At 39.0% G+C, this 17,898-nt stretch overlaps 1 protein-coding gene across 8 annotated transcripts in view; it reads right to left on the reverse strand.

The window, feature by feature from the left end:
* Positions 1–805: 805 nt before the first annotated feature.
* Positions 806–17,898, reverse strand: part of LOC105484288 (FYVE, RhoGEF and PH domain containing 4) — a 261,001-nt gene continuing 243,908 nt past the window's right edge. For 7 of the 8 annotated variants that reach the window (XM_071071903.1, XM_071071906.1, XM_071071907.1 and 4 more), the window contains 3 exons: positions 13,013–13,153; positions 8,573–8,713; positions 4,584–6,768 (listed from right to left, as the gene is read on the reverse strand). In XM_071071903.1, the coding sequence (XP_070928004.1) occupies positions 6,511–6,768; positions 8,573–8,713; positions 13,013–13,153 (540 nt within the window). In that variant the 3' untranslated portion in view covers positions 4,584–6,510. Of the gene's footprint in view, positions 957–4,583; positions 6,769–8,572; positions 8,714–13,012; positions 13,154–17,898 lie in introns of those variants that run through there. The other variant, XM_071071904.1, reaches the window with a different exon arrangement.

A 17,898-nucleotide genomic window follows, 5' to 3' on the forward strand; every position in this document is an offset into this window, starting at 1 on the left:
GCTTAAAAAGGCTGAAGTCAATTGAGTAGCTGTATGAAACTCGGAAGTGTTCCATGACATACTATTTGCATGGTGTTTCATAGTCACCAAGTGTGTTGGTTCTTGTAATGACCACAAGAATTTATAGTTGGGATTTAGGTAAATTGTCTAAGTCATATGACCAGTAAGAGCAGGACTAAGACTTTTTTTTTGAGACAGAGTCTTGCTCTGTCACCCAGGCTGGGGTGCAGTGGCGCCATCTCAGCTCCTGACCTCGTGATCCGCCTACCTCAGCCTCCCAAAGTGCTGGGATTACAGGTATGAGCCACTGCACCCGGCCTGAACAGTTCGAGTTCTTTTCGTGCTTGTTTCACTATACAGTTGACCCTTGAACAACAAAGGATTGAAGCACGGGTCCTTATATGTAGGCTTTGTTCAATAAATAGACCTCTGCATTGATGGGTTCCACATTTACAACCAAATGTGGATGAAACATGGTATTCCATCAGGATGCAAAACCTACCAATACAGAGGTTTGACTCAGGGACTTGAGTATGAGCAGGGACTTGAGCAGGGACTTGAGCAGGGACTCAGGGACTTGAGAGAGCTCAGGGACTGAGTATGAGCAGATTTGGGTACCTGTGGGTGGTCCTGGAACCAGTCTCCCACGGACACTGTGGGCCAACTGGGTAAGCCTTTAGAATGCAGGCAGATACCACAAACTATGGAGCAAAGCAATCGCTTCCTCGGGTATGGAGCAGCACTGTTTTGTCGGTTGTTGGAGATCCACACTTGGAGCTATAACAAACAGAAGCCACTGTTTCTACACTTGGAGAACTTTGAGTCTGTCCTAAGCTTTATTCTTGAAAGACTTACACGGGTTTTTTTTTTTTTTTTTTTTTTGGCAGAGGGTAGGTTGGAGGTAGGAGTATCAGTACCTTACTGGAGTAATTTTCCTGAGCAGACAACCGAAATCACTGTGAACAGAACATGAGTTGAAATAACATGTAAAGCTTTGGAATTAATTTAAGGATGTATTTATTTACAAGATACAAATGTTTAATATTTAATAGGAATTAAAGTGCTTAATTTTACAATGTTTCCAATTATCTGCTTTTATGACCAAATATACATATGTTACACAATATATACATTATCTGCAAGTATTTTACATTCACATAGCTAGAAAAGAAAAATTACTTGTGATACGTTTACACTTGAGTCAACTGTAGAATTCCAGAAACATACATTCTCAAACTTACAGTCCTAAGAATTCAAAAGAAAAATCCAGAAACACTTATTCTACTTTTTGAGTCAAAGTCTCACTCTGTCACCCAGGCTGGAGTGCAGTGGTGCAATCTCGGCTCACTGCAACCTCGGTCTCCCCGGTTCAAGCAATTCTCCTGCCTCAGCCTCCCGAGTAGCTGGGATTACAGGCATGTACCACCACACCTGGCTAATTTTTGTATTTTTAGTAGAGACAGGGTTTTGCCATGTTGGCCAGGCTGGTTTCGAACTCCTCAGCCTCCCAAAGTGCTGGGATTACAGGCGTGAGCCACCGCGCCTGGCCCAGATATGCTTATTTTATTTTTTTAGCAGAGACGGGGTTTCACCATGTTGGCCAGGCTGGTCTCGAACTCCTGACCTGAAGTGATCCATCCACCTCGACCTCCCAAGGGCTGGGATTACAGGCGTAAGCCACTATGCCTGGCCTCTGTTACTTTTAAATGTCAATTGTCACTCACAAAATGAAATGCTAGTTTGGTTAAAAAAAAAAAAAAAGTCTTATATACAGGTAGACATGACTGTTCTGCTAATGAAGAGAACCCCCCCAGTGATACATTCCAATATCCATATACTATGTAATATATAATGTGATTCTCTCACAATGGTCCCCACAGACTAGTTTCTTCTGAAACCTATATTTCACTATGTATTTGGTATTCATTTATTAAAATACGATATAAGATTTCTTGATTTATGTTTTCCACTAAAACTACCACAATGAATTTTAGGAAAAGGGGTTGATCATCATATAACTCCCAGTGACCCCAACAAGTTAAAACTATCTTGTAGAAGCCATGTGCTATTTCATGTCAAAACACAAGAAAAGATACTGCATTCTGCCAAATGCTTAGTCCAGAAAGCAGAAGACCATGATTGACTTCAGATTTTTTTTTTTTTTGCCTCAGTAAACAGTACAGAAAATGATCTGAGAATGAAATTATTTTGTAAAAGCCCAAAGGAGAAAAAGAGTAACAAGATATCATAGTCTAGCATCTACAGGCCAAGGTCAAAAACCTGGGTGCAATGGATCCCATCAGCATGTAATTACATAGATTTATATTTTATATCCCTTCTGCAGTTAAAATATTTCCTCTTATTTTAAAATACATTTCTGTGGTCTGGAGACCAGCAGTCTCTCCCCCACATCTCTCTTCATTCTTGCTTGTTTCTTATCTTATTCCTTTCTGCCCTTTCTGTAAAGAAAGCAAGTTATCTTCTCATGACTATGTGATTAAGGGGTATATATAAGGATGAATTATACATAAAGATCCATGTAATAATTTATGTTAAAATATTTAAGTTAAACAATTTCAATAGAAAAACTTCATTTCTATGGAAAGACAGAATTGGAAATCAACAGTGTTTTTACATATATACATACATGTATAAATTCACAGAAAGGGTTTTTAAGTTGACCTAGTGGTCTTTATGTATCATAGTCATTTTCTAAAGCTGAGAATCTATAGTAGATAATAGTATGAAAATAACAAGTAGTTTGATTCTAATAAAATTGGTAAGAATGAGGAAGCAACACGATCCACTACAGATGTCTATACAGTCCAAAGAACAGGAACTGGTTGGCCACAGTTCATATACTAATACATTCTTGGAGAATACAAAATTTAAGAATGAAAACATTAAGACATTCTTGCCTTTTAATTTTAGCTTATAAATACCATGTGCTTAATCTTAGACCCACTAACACAAATATCATATGATATAGGAAATCTTCATTAATCTACTTTGCATTATAGCAAAGATACCTGTAAAACCCAAGACACTTGTTCCCTAGAAGTTTACTTGCTCCGGTTGGTGCTTGCTACTCAGGATGTATCTAGTCCAGAAAGATCATCAGAAATGTATCACAGGCAATATGCTCAGATTAAGAACTTAAGGCTTTGAATAGAACCAGAAAACAAAAGCAACAACCCTGTTTCCAAAAGCAGGGACGAGGAAAAGTAAAACAGAATTGTGAACTCAAAAGAGTTTTTGATAAAAGTTTTTAGAAGGCATCAAAGAATCTTTAACAACCCTGCAGTACTACAAACTTTATCATTTTCTTTATACATTTATAACTAGAACAAGTGCTCTTAAAAAAAAAAATCCTAATGTGTATGTGTACATATATGGGGAAAGGGTACATTTAAAAGGTTAGTTTCTGTAAAAAGTTTAATAATTTTTTAAAAAATTGGGATAAGTCACCTAGTGAAGATAAGTACACAAACCTGATGTCAAATTAAACTTCATGGAAAACAAAATGTGCTTTTTCTATCCATTTACTTTGTTAAAGTAAAACTGTTCTTGATAGGTATTTAAAATCCAAGGAATGATGCCCCTTCCCATCTCCCTTCCTTATACTCTGCAATTTGAATTACCGTCTCACATCTAGAAAGTTAATATAATTCTCTATATTCTTGTGGCAAGAGGCCTTCATATTAAATTTTTGGTATAAAACCATACCCTGAAGAGTTTTATTGCTTGCATACATGATGACACTGTGATGCCATTATTACAAAAGTGGCTGGTGCTTTTTCTTATCAAGCCCCACTTAAAACCAAGATAAAAGTCTGCACTATATTTCATACTTAACATGCCAAATGGTAGGCTTTCAGCAAAAGCAAAATTTAAGCTTAAAATATTGAAATGTTTTGTGATGAACAGCAATTCTGTCAAGGAAGTACTTTGTAAAGTTTGGAGGAAGGGCACTTTAAAGAAAAGATGACTTGGAAAGCACCAAATGAGTGAAAATAAAGAATTAAGACCCACAGGGAACGTTGGTTTTAATGGGAAAGCAACCAATGATATTTTTAGGTTCAGTTTGTCATAACTGCTCAAGTATCTTGGAAAGGAAAAGGCATTGATTATTCTTATCATCAATCACACTTTGAGGTCTCTTGGTTGAATTGTTTAATAAATGGCTAACAGAATTCCTTTACCTTTCATTGAGTAAAAACATCAGTGATTCTTTAATAAGAGAGAAGCAGGTAAGGTTGTTTCACTGCTTCTCTTTGTGTTTAGCTGAAGAATGTGGGGTGGAAAGTGAATATGGTGACCAGATAACCGGAAATTCTCTTCTAGTATTACTGCTTCTCATTTAAAAAATTAAAGATAATAACTGTTAAAAGCATGATAATAAACATTATCTTTACATGAGTATTCTTTCAATGATCTAAGTTAAGTAACATTGATATTTATTGAGCCAAAACTTAAGTGTGTTCATGTTACTTCTGTTTTGGTAGGGAGAGTGTAGTCTTCTTGCTTTTGAAAATAGTTTTCAAAAATAATCTGACTCATAAATCTTCCCATTGGCCCATACATTACCACTGTTCTAGCCACACTTTAAAAAGTCCTCTTCCCCTGCTAATCATTCTATATTTCCATTGCTTCTCTTTTCTTGAGATTAAGAAAACCAAAGCATCGTCTATAGCTATAGTTTAATTTTCCAAAAAACCACTCTGAGTATATATCACACACATACCCCGTTGGCCATTAAAAAAGAGAAGCAATGTCAATTTTCTTCTAGTCTTTCCCTGATTTAATAGGGCCTAAGAAGACACTTTTATCTCTTTTTGGCTCCATGTATTTGGTTTAATGTTAATGATCATGGCTGATATTCCTTTTATGGAGGAAGGGAACCTAATTATGTCAGCAATAATTGGTTCACTTGCTCCTCTGGGGTGGAAAAAATAAGATATTTCATAAAGTAACAAGGCCTGAACAAATGTGTGGCAGTCTCAAATTCTATTCTACATCTAAGGTGTAATCCTTACATACTAAAGATAGTGGGGTCGTTCTTGTAGATTTCTAGCAGACTGGTACATTAAAAAGTGAGAATGCTTAGGGTATGACAATATAAAAAAAGGTTTAATTTGAGAAAGGGATTAAGTTAAATAGTAAACAGTGTGAGATTTTAATCACGAGTACAACAGAGTGAAGAGCAGCCTTCATGACAAGGAACCATGTGACCAGCTCCTGCCCCAAACATAGGTTATCACATGTGGATTTTGTTTCATTCGGACAAAGGAAAAGCCCCACACAGTTATCTTAAGTGCTCATTATATAGAGACCTCATTTAACCATGCTCAATCATCTTATGGAAAAGAAAAACATTACAATAAATGTGGTTTCCACATATCCTAGTTCTGTAAAAGGTCAGGTGTCTCATAAAGTTTGGGTTTTGGTGAAAATTTTTGTACATGCTGATGTTAACTACTGTAACAATTATAGGATTGTAAAAGGTAAAATAACCTGTACAACTTTGACTGTCCCAGTGACCAAAATGCACTTTAATCTTAGAATAATCAAGACTGAAGCATTAACTGAACCCTCATCTTATATTAATAGCACCTTCTAAGAGAGGCACTGTTTTAAATAGGCACAGAAACAAAAAATGGTACTTTAAAAGTATTGTTGGAATTCACAAATATATCCCATGCCACATAAATTACCGCTTATTATAAAAATATCGATACCCTCAAATGCCAATCAGCAAAACATAAATCACCAAAACATTTCTTCAGTTTAGAACATTGCTCAATTCCAAGATAAACCATGCTTTATATTTAAAAAATAAATTAGAGATGAATGTGAACCCAAAGCTAAAGAGAAAAGCATGTATAATATATATATATTCAATACTATATATACATAATTGCTATATACTTAAGATATTCTTAGGAGTATTTCTACAAAAACAAGTTATCTCTTCTTCATAAATCCAAAATCTGAACACAACAATTTGTCCTTTTGTTTTAAAAGAACAGACATCATTTATGCAGCTAAAGATTTATAAACTAAATTCAATAAGTTAATACAATAGCCTAAACTGTCCCTGTATTTTTCACCATGGATCTATTTTGGTAACATGGAGGTATATCTTTCAAACGGTTCCAGGTCCTACATGTGAAACAGAAGACATGAAAGGATTTCTTAAATCAAAGTGCTCATTCTAACCTGACAGTGACAGAATCAATTGATACCATTTCTTCAAGACAAAAAAGCACATATTCAAGGAATAGCTCAAAAAATGCTCCAGTTTTCACATTATTTCAAAACTTTATCGGTAGAATGACTCTGCACACTAATTTCACTAAGAGTACATAAACATAGGAAAACAGTCCTCAAAAGATGCATTTATGAGCCTATATTTTTCAACATAAAGTGCTAGCAGATGTGTAAGAAGAGCTGGGAATGTCTTGAGCTGTAAGTCTTGAGACCTCCACACCGTGGTTGGTCCTGAGGAGTTCAGCATTCTGATTTTTTCTTAGGTTCAGGATGATCATCCAAGGTAGCTGGATGCTCATTTGGACCATCTGGTGTCTCACCTGTGACAGCTAAAAGGATGACTTTCAGCCACTTCTGCTTCAGTTCCTCACTGTCTGCAGCAAAGCTGTGCACAGACTTAGACTGGGTCAGTTTGAAACTGTGTGGCAGGTCTGCACTCCTTGGCATTTCATCCACCACATAGCCCAGAAGGGGAATGGTGGCCTGGGCTCTGACGTCCTAAAACAAAAACATCGGACATTAAAAGCAGGAGATGTATTCGCTTGTTAAATGTGTCCCTTGCTCCTACTAAATCTCTCTTCCTACCACTGTTCCAAACAGACTTAAACAGGGAGTTCTCCATGGGCACAGAGGGCAATCCCATTGCGTAGTACAGAGCCTGAACGTGAGGCCACTGATAATGTTAGCTGAATGAAGGAGAGCTGACGCCCAAATCAGCTAGGACTCAGAGACACTCCACCCTCCTCTCTGTGAAAGAGCCCATTCAACTCTTCATTCAGTGAAAAGGGGAAGAAAACAATCACCATCATACTGTATTAAATCAGCAAACATTAACGATAATCTCATTACTAAAGGCAGTTTTATTTGGTGATTCATTCATTCCCTCATCAACTTATTTATGGACATAGAAAGCTTATAGGGCCGGGCGTGGTGGCTCACGCCTGTAATCCCAGCACTTTGGGAGGCCGAGGCGGGCGGATCACGAGGTCAGGAGATCGAGACCATCCTGGCTAACACGGTGAAACCCCGTCTCTACTAAAAAAAAAAATACAAAAAATTAGCCGGGCGAGGTGGCGGGCACCTGTAGTCCCAGCTACTCAGAGGCTGAGGCAGGAGAATGGCGTGAACCCGGGAGGCGGAGCTTGCAGTGAGCCGAGATCGCGCCACTGCACTCCAGCCTGGGTGACAAAGCGAGACTCCGTCTCAAAAAAAAAAAAAAAAAAGAAAGCTTATAGGAAAAGCAATAAAGGACAGTAAGCTATATAGCCTGTCATTTTCAGTCTATTTTCAAAATAAAATAATTTTACCAGCCCTTAATTTATAGACTGAAATACAATAGGTATATTTAAAATTTTTATATTTCAGAGTAAATGCATAACTGGTTTAAGTGTTGTACATTTGATTTTTCAAGCACAACACAATCATAGGACCTGGTGCTGCTCTCGTTAAAAGCTAAACCTGCATGTCATTGTCCCCATAGATTTATCTCAGATCCATATACATGGGGTTCTCAAAAAATTGTTACTGAATGATAATGCAAGATTGATTTTAAGTTCCCCTTCCTCTTAAACACCTTTTTCAGGTATCTAGCCATTGAGCAAAAAGAAAAAAATAAAATAAAAAAACAAAATCGGCTGGGCGCGGTGGCTCACGCCTTTATTCCCAGCACTTTGGGAGGCCCGGGGGGGGGGGTGGATCACCTGAGGTCAGGAGTTCGAGACCAGCCTGATCAACATAGTGAAACCTCATCTCTACTAAAAATATAAAAATTAGCCAGTTGCGGTGGTGGGTACATGTAATCCCAGCTACTCGGGAGGCTGAGGCAGGAGAATCGCTTGAACCTGGGAGGTGGAGGTTGCAGTGAGCCGAGATGGCGCCACTGCACTCCAGCCTGGGTGACATAAGCAAAATGCTATCACAAAGAAAACAACAACACAACAACAACAACAAAAAACAAAATTAAAGAGTCTTTTCTTAATGTTTCCTATCATTAAAAAGGCTTGTTTCTCCCATCTTACTTCCCCTCCTCCTCATGCTCATTCCTAATTCAACTCATCTTTTCTCAAACCCATTGAATGAGACAAGAAAGGGGACAGATGATCCATAGACTGAAGAAAACATAGGCTATAAAATGAATCAATCAGCTTAAACAACAAACTTGAACTTTACTCATTATTTTTCAATTTTAATGAAACAGTGAAACTGCCTGAACTCTTGTTCTACAGATTTTGAGTCCACTGTCCACTTGCTTCCCCTTGCCCCCAAGGGCATCTATCCCTTCAGACAGATGTGGTTTAGATACCTGGGGGGCACCATACATGTACAGCACAAGAGGGTCTTGCTTGGGGATCACACACCAAGCTTTCTGCCAAGGTTTTGACTTCTCCATATACTGAAGAAAGCTGCACACCACACTGTTTCCAGATACTTCTGCTGATTCAATCTAGAAAAATATAATGGAAAGAAAGAGAGAATGAATACACAACAAAGCAGATAGAGAAGTCGTTCAACTAAAAGGAAATATTCACAAAGTACAATGTGCTTATATAAAATGTCTCCCTGGACTGTCCAAAAGATTCATTTGCAATTATCGTTTAAACACTTTAACATGGAAAATATTTAAGCCAATTTTAGCTCTTTATATAACTAGACCTTGTATTTAAAGAGTTAAATGTTTATTGATTGCTTACTATGTAGGCACTTTTCTTAGCTCAATACATGTCTTATTTCATTTAATCCTCACACCAACACTGAGAAGTTAGTATTTTCATTTTTTCTGAGGCTCAGAGTTTAAACAGCTTTCCCAAGATCACACATTGGCATGCTAGGATTTGATTGATTGGCATGATTGTACGTTTTCTTATCTATTTATTTCTTATTTATTTATTGACGGAGTCTCACTCTGTTGCCCAGGGTGGAGTGCGGTGGCGTAATCTCAGCTCACCTCCCGGGTTCACGTCATTCTCCTGTCTCAGCCTCCCGAGTAGCTGGGACTACAGGCGCCCAACACCACACCTGGCTAATTTTTTGTATTTTTAATAGAGACGGGGTTTCACCGTGTTAGCCAGGATGGTCTCGATCTCCTGACCTCGTGATTTACCCGCCTTGGCCTCCCAAAGTGCTGGGATTACAGGCGTGAGCCACCGCGCCCGGCCAAGGCTCTTTTATTTATAAATTACCCAGTCTTGGGTATGTCTTTATAGCAGTGTGAGTACAGACTAATACATAGAGCCATTTAATTTTTCTGTTTTGCCTCCTAATATAAAAATTGTTGGCTAAAAGGCCGGATGCGGTGGCTCACACATGTAATCCCAGCACTTTGGGAGGCAGAGGCAGGCAGATCACTTGAGGCAGGAATTCAAGACTAGCCTGGTCAACACAGAAAAATCCTGTCTCCACTAAAAAAAAAAAAAAAAAAAAAAGGCCAGGTGTGGTGGCACATGCCTATAATCCCAGCTACTCAGGAGGCTGAGGCATAAGAATTGCTTGGACTGGGGAGGCAGAGGTTGCAGTGAGCTGAGATCGCACCACTGCACTACAGCCTGGGTGACAGAGTGAGACTCTGTCTAAAAATAAAAATGCTAAAAAAGGGAACAAAACCATTTAACTAAATGGTAGTTTTTATTATATGCCTTATGGAAACTGTTTGCTTCTATTTTCTATCTCTGAAACTCTTCAGGTAGTCCTACTCAGTGTTATCCATGCTGGTCTCCAGGTTAGCAAATGGTTTTGTTACCAGTTTCTGGTAAGCACACAAAGTAGGAGTAAGTGTTAAACTTTTATAACAATTTGAATTTGTGATGATACCCAAGTACACTATGGTGTATTTTACAAAAATATTGATCTGTGATAGTTCGGGGAAAAAAACTGATGCTTCATCATGGACTATTTATTTATTTATTTATTTATTTATTGAGATGGAGTTTCATTCTTGTTGCCCAGGCTGGAGTGTAATGGTTCAATCTTGGCTCACTGCAACCTCCGCCTCCCAGGTTCAAGTGATTCTCCTGCCTCAGCCTCCCAAGTAGCTGGGATTACAGGCACATGCCACCATGCCCAGGTAATTTTTGATTTTTAGTAGAATGGGGTTTCACCATGTTGGTCAGGCTGATATTGAACTCCTGACCTCAGGTGATCCACCTGTCTCAGCCTTGGTGCTAGGATTACAGGCATGAGCCACCACACCTGGCCACAGACAGTTTTTAAAGCAGCACTGGTTAGCAAAGGATAGCCCACAAGCCAAATCCAGCCCACTAGTTGTTTCTGTATGGCCCATGAGCCAGGGAAAGTTCTTTTACGCAACCACTTACAATTAATTTGATGATAGGGAACGCTAACTTCGGATTCCAATTAAGTGAAAGGTTATCCTCCCCCAAATAATTCCATTCTTATTAGTAGATCCTTATTATTATTATTATTATTATTATTATTATTTGAGACAGAGTCTCGCCCTGTCACCCAGGCTAGAGTACAATGGTGCGATCTCAGCTCACTGCAACCTCCATCTCCCAGGTTCAAGTGATTCTCCTGCCTCGGCCTCCTGAGTAGCTGGGATTACAGGCATGCGCCACTGCATGGGCTAATTTTTGTATTTTCAGTAAAGACAGCGTTTCACCATGTTGACCAGGCTGGTCTCCAACTCCTGACCTCGTGATCCACCTGCCTCAGCCTCCCAAAGTGCTGGGATTACAGGCATAAGCCACCGCATCCGGCTGATCCATATTATTAAAAAACCTAAATAAATATATTCTAATTTTAATTTTGTAAAAAAAAATTGTGGAAATTTGTTTTCTCTCTTCTTACAAATATGTATGTAATATCCCTGGTTTGGCCTCTTGGTCTGCAAAGACTAAAATATTTCCTCTCTGACCCTTTAAAGAAAAGTGTGTTGATCACTGTTCTAGAGCATATAACATACTAGCTGGTACAGAATCAGTCTCAAATATACATTTAAGTTAATGTGTGCATGTACATACTTATCTCCTATGTATGGACTTCATACTATATATTTATTTCATTATATGAGTTGACCTAATAAGTAATTGATTAATTTTTGCTCAAGTATAAGGTTCTCTAAAAAACTAGCTAGGGATTTTTCAGAGATACAGCCTGAAGCTGACCCTAAACCAATTTCCCTGACTCATTATATTGTGCCAGTCTCATCAGTTGTTCCTATTCAATCTTGAGGCTGTGTTCCTGATGTCCAATGAAGCATGCCTTTCCATCCTTACTGCCTGAGAAAGCCCCGGTTTGGTAGGCCATACAAGTAACATCTATACCCTAGAAGAATGACTTTAGTGTGTAGGCTTACACTTAGCCTCAAATGGACCTTGAAGTTTGCCATCCTTTTTCAATTAACAGAAGTGTCCTTTGTACACTTATAAGTGTATAGGTATACTTGTACGCATGCACAATGTAAATGCTCAATAAATACTGATTCCTTAGAGATTCTTTTTTTTTTTTTTTTTGAGAAGGAGTCTCACTCTGTCGCCAGGCTGGAGTGCAGTGGTGCGATCTTGGCTCACTGCAACCTCTGCCTCCTGGGTTCAAGCGATTCTCCTGCCTCAGCTTCCCAGGTAGCTGGGACTACAGGTGTGCGCCACCACACCCAGTTAATTTTTGTATTTTTAGCAGAGACGGGTTTTCACCATTTGGCCAGGATGGTCTCGATCTCTTGACCTTGTGATCTACCCGCCTCGGCTTCCCAAAGTGCTGGGATTACAAGCTTGAGCCACTGCGCCCAGCCTCTTTAGAAATTCTTAAATCAAGTAGGTCTATGATTTTAGATACATAGCATTTTGATCCCGAGCCTATTCTTCTATAGACTTTCCAGGCTACCTTGAACTTACTGCCACAAAGGCCTTATTATATAACCTATCCCTTACACTGTTAATATTTCTAGATGTAAAACTCATTTCAGATAAGCTGCATTATAGTTCTCAGGCATGGAGGGGTCTGAATTTTTTCTAGAACATGAGTCAAATTAACTTGGGAAACATTTCAGTAATATTTCAATGCAGTTATCAGATTACCATCACTGGCAATTAAATGACTATAATAAACTAGATTTTTTACTATAATAAGTTGCAAGAGTCTGTCAGGTAATAGCACTTTTATCTAAAGTGGTTTGTAAAGCCAATATGATGAAATTGAGAGTAAAAGCTTTCCTTTATAGAAAATATACTACAATAATTTGGGTATCAGAAGAGATGCCAATTAATACTGAAATATTTGGCTATAGCTACTGCCATGAAATCAATGTATTTCATTCTGAAATGCATGTTGATTTAAATAGCGGCTCCCCTTTTCTATGCATCCAAGCAGAATCCCAAAAGTCAGCAAAATAGAACAAAATCTTGCTCATTACACAAACTGTTAAACACTCAAAGAAATAACAAAAAGATATTATTTGTATTCCTCATAGGTAAGAGGATTCTGTTTCTTCTATAAAAATCTAGGCTGGGTGCGTTGGTTCATGCCTGTAATCCTAGCACTTTGGGAGGCCAAGGTGGGCAGAACCCTGAGGTCAGGAGTTTGAGACTAGCTGGCCAACATAGGGAAACCCCATCTCTACTAAAAATACAAAAATTAGCCCGGCACGGTGGTGTGGGCCTGTAATCCCAGCTACTTGAGAGGCTGAGGTTGCAGTGAGCTGAGATCGCACCACTGCACTCCAGCCTGGGCGACAGAGCAAAAAAAAAAAAAAAAATCTAAAAGATACCCAATATTTAATATTTCTTACCTCTAAAATTCCTTTTCTTTTCTTTTCTTCACTGTCTGTGAATCCACTTATGATTTGATAACAGTCTTTACAAACTTTGCTCAATTTACCACCATCATATTCAAGTTGAGCTTTGTAGTCGGAGCATTTCCAACAAACCACCTTAAATTTAAAAGAAAAATGAACAGTAATCATATTTAAAGGATACGATTTAAGCAGTAATCAGTTATAGGCAATAATAAATGAGAAAATGTTAAGCATAGAAGGCAGATTTTTGTTAGAAAAAGAACATCCCTCTAAAACACTAGAAGTACGTACAATGGTGTTTCAACCCTGTTTGTGACGAGCTCTGCTCACTCATCCTTCTTCTCCTGGCCTCTAAAGGCAGAAGTCACTCAAAGGCTTAGTCTAGATCTTGACTCTTCATACTTCTGGATGTTCATCAATATCCTTTCCAAACTGCTCACGACCTTCCCTGGTCTCTCTTACCCCACCTCACACCCTCCTCCCAACCCAGTCCCCTCTCACAGTCCTCTCTATTGCAGGAAATGGGGCAGTCATACAACTGGTCCTGTGTCAGACACACAGGAGTCATCCCCAAAATCTCTTTCGATCTTACTCAAGGATTTTCCATTTTACAAAGTCCTGCTGATTTTACTTCCTAAATATTTCTTCGATCTATTTTTCCACAACTTCCTTATAAGAACCCAAGTCCATGGCTACTTTTCTACTTGTGACTGGTCCTTGTAGCATTCTTACTGGTTTACAGGCCTCCACTCTTACGCCTCCTCCAAGCTATAATATCTTCCAAACAGTGGAAAATGCTAATCTGGCTGGGTGTGGTGGCTCACACCTGTAATCTCAGCACTTTGGGAAGCTGAGAAGGGCAGATCGCCTGAGTCCAGGAGTTCCAGACCAGCCTAGGTGGAGACAGTGCTAGTGCACTCCAGCCTGGGTGACAAAGCAAGACCCTGTCTCAAAAAAAAAAAAAAAAAAAAAAAGCTACTCTGATTTATTCCTCCTCTATTAAAAATCCTTCAGTTTTTCCTTTGCTCTTGGCTAAAGAACCAACTCTTAATCAGGGCCTACAAAGTCCTGCATAATTTGCCCTCTTTCTGGACTCTGTGTCTTCAGTGACACTGGTTTCTTACAGTTTCCAAAGGCCATGCTCACTGCCTCTCTCCTCTCTGCTTCACTAAGTTAACTTGTGCTCACCCTTCAGATGTTGGCTCAAATTCCAGTTCCTCAAGGAGGACTCTTCCAAATCCCAGACAGTGCTCCCTGCATTTTCTTTCATAGCACTGATTATAGTTTTTAATTATATTCTTGCATTATTATTTGATTGTTTTATCTCCCTTACAGGGCTCTAAGCTCCAGGATAGACTGTCTTTGAGTATTCTGCTCACCAGACACACAATAAACATTTACAGAATATCAATGAATGAATGACTATGATGCCAATGTGCATGATTTCTTAGTGATAATCTTTTACTATTATAGAATAATTGTTTAAAATCTTCTAGTTTAACAAATTATCTTCTTGCTTATAGAAGTATATTTTCCCCTCAATTTATAGTAGACAAATTGTATTAAAGAAAATATATTAGTCAAATTTTTGGTGTAGGTTTACAGCATTTAAAATTCATGATAAAAATGGTCTACTGTTTGCTCATAATTACAATGGAATTACTCTGGGATTTAGAATTAGACATACCTGTATCTGCAAACACATACCATCCCTTTTGTTTGTTTTCAAACCATAGCACAGTATTTTGACAATGCACATGCAAACACATTTTTTGTTTGCTTACTGAAGGCAAGTAGGCCAAAACCAAAAATAATTTCAGGCAAACTCAAGGATAGATTTTTAAAAGTCTTACCCTGATTTAAAAAAAAAAAAAAAAAAAAAGCTATTTGGGCCAGGCATGGTGGCTCATGCTTGTAATCCCAGCACTTTGGGAGGCCAAGGCAGGCAGATCACGACGTCAGGAGTTCGAGACTAGCCTGGCTAGCATGGTGAAACCCCGTCTCTACTAAAAATACAAAAAATTAGCCAGGCATGGTGAAGCCCGCCTGTAGTTACTCGGGAGGCTGAGGCAGGAGAACTGTTTGAACCCAGCAGGCAGAGGTTGCAGTGAGCTGAGATCGCGCCACTGCACTCCAGCCTGGGTGACAGAGCGAGAGTCCGTCTCAAAAAAAAAGCTGTTTGCTCTCAATTTAATTTTGCAAAAGTACTGTAGTGAGTCAAAAGTAAGTCTGAGGAAAATAGGAAGAATAACTAAAACAACTATCAATAAGAACTGCTGCACTTAAGCACACAATATATTCGCTCATAACACTGTGAACACCTACTGTTCTCTGTCTCCCATTCCTTTTAGGAGAAGGGCTATGATCTTTAACTTGGTGCACAAGGCCCTCCAAAAATTGCCACTGCATCTCTCCAGCTTCATTCCATGGTTTGTTCCTCACTTTTTCCATATGAAAGTCAGCTCAATGGCTGACCAAATCATGATCAAATTATGTTAACATGTAGCATCATTGCATTTAAATACTAGCAATATAGTTATTAACTTACAAGCAGAAACATATTTTTGGATAAGGAACCTGAAATTCCATAAACAAGAGGGGAATTTATAAAGTGTCAAAGAAACACAAAAACCAGAAAAATTACAAGTTTTTATAGAAGTTTATATAACTTTTCATTTTTTATTTTTTTGAGATGGGGTCAAGACCTGGGGTCTGTCACCCAGGCTGAAGCGCAGTGGTGTGTCTTGGCTCACTGCAGCCTTGACCTCAAGAGCTCAAGCAATTCTCCCACCTCAGCCTCCTGAGTAGCTGGGACTACAGGCGTGTGCCACCACACCAGGCTAATTTTTTTTTTTTTTTTTTTTTTGAGATGTAGTCTTACTCTGTCGCCAGGCTGGAGTACAGTGGCGTGATCTTGGGTCACTGCAATCTCCACCTCCTGGGTTCAAGCCATTCTCCTGCCTCATCCTCCTGAGTAGCTGGGATTACAGGCACACGCCACCACACCCAGTTAATTTTTGTATTTTCAGTAGAGATGGGGTTTCACCATGTTGGGCAGGATGGTCTTGATCTCCTGACCTTGTGATCCACCTGCCTCAACCTCCCTCCCAAAGTGCTGGGATTATAGGTATGAGCTACCATGCCCAGCTGAAGTTTATATAACTTTAGGATATAAAAAGACTATGTAAACAGTCATAATGAAATACATAACCACGATTAAATATGTTTTTGACTCTTGCTGCTGTCAGTATGACAGACTAGATAGATACTCTGAGAAGAGTTTTACTATAATACAACTGGATCCTGGACAAAATTCAGCAAATAATTGTAATGCTTTACTTCTTTACATTAAAGTAAGAGAACTTTCCAAGGCCCCCAAACCCAATGAACAAACAAAACAACACACATACAATAAGCTGAAATTGTAATGGTGAATGAATGGAGCAAACAAAGCTCGGGTTGGACAGTCCTGGGATTAGGAGACAGTCCATGGGGCCTGGAGGACAAGGGTCTGAGACTTGGTCATTACGACAAAACTTATGAAAGGAAGATGATGAAGTATCAACCAAATACGAGCTCACAATGAGAAGAGACTAATTACAGCAGAAAGCAAGTCTCCAGGAACTAGAATTTAGTAGAAACAACAGATTTGGAACCCTTGAAATGTCTTCGGCTACTGGCATTATTAGACACAAATTTGAAAATTACATAAGAAATGTTTGGAAACATCAAGTGGCAAACAACAAAAACTATCAGAAATGGTCAGGTAGATTTGGAAGGAAAAAACTTTTGGACATAATTAAAATTAAAAATGAACAAAACAGCAGATTTGCTACAACTGGAGAGTAAATGAACAAAACAGGAAATAGAGATGAATAAAATGCTATATAGAGAGACACAGAGATAGAAAACAGGAGAGACATAGAAGATGGAATGCGGTAATGTTATATATATCTGAACTGAATTCCACAGGAAGAAAGTAAGAAAAAAGAAAAACAAATAACCGAAATAACATAACTTTTCTAAGAGTCCATTTCTGAATTATATAATGGAGAAAATACAACCTTCCTCACAGGGGAATTGAGAAACCATAAGCAACAGTATACACAACACACTTCAAACAATGCCTGGCACTGGTACATCATAAATAGTAACTGCTATTGTTTTTATTTCTGCTCCTCTCCCCTTCATTTCAACTTGCTTCATTTTTCTATTTCTTATGTCAATAGCACACTGCCATTTATCCAGTCACCCAAATCTTTTTTTTTTTTTTTTTTTTTTTTTTGAGACAGAGTCTCGCTCTGTCGCCCAGGCTGGAGTGCAGTGGCGCAATCTCGGCTCACTGCAAGCTCCGCCTCCTGGGTTCATGCCATTCTCCTGCCTCAGCCTCCTGAGTAGCTGGGACTACAGGCGCCCGCCACCGCGCCCGGCTAATTTTTTGTATTTTTAGTAGAAACGGGGTTTCACCGTGGTCTCGATCTCCTGACCTTGTGATCCGCCCGCCTCGGCCTCCCAAAGTGCTGGGATTACAGGCGTGAGCCACCGCGCCCGGCCAGTCACCCAAATCTTAACATTAAAGTCATTCCTGACTACTTACTCCCTGTCTTTCTCAGCTCTTTCTTCATTGAACCAATTCCCTTTAAAGTGTGATCAAATCTAAGCATCTTACCATGGCATCTCTGGCTGTCAATGACCTGATTCTTACCTACACCATTCCAGCCTCAGTTTTCTGCCAGTCTTGCAGTGCTTACTCCAATATCAAGCAGCTTGTGTCCTCCAATACATAACATGTGTATCTTCAGGGTGAAGCATGGTTCTTTAGATTATCAGGAAGCACCATCCTTTAGGCTGCCATGCCACCAAGGGAAACATTTGGGATC

Source organism: Macaca nemestrina, chromosome 10 (assembly GCF_043159975.1).
Source record: "Macaca nemestrina isolate mMacNem1 chromosome 10, mMacNem.hap1, whole genome shotgun sequence".
Taxonomy (NCBI): Eukaryota; Metazoa; Chordata; class Mammalia; order Primates; family Cercopithecidae; genus Macaca; species Macaca nemestrina.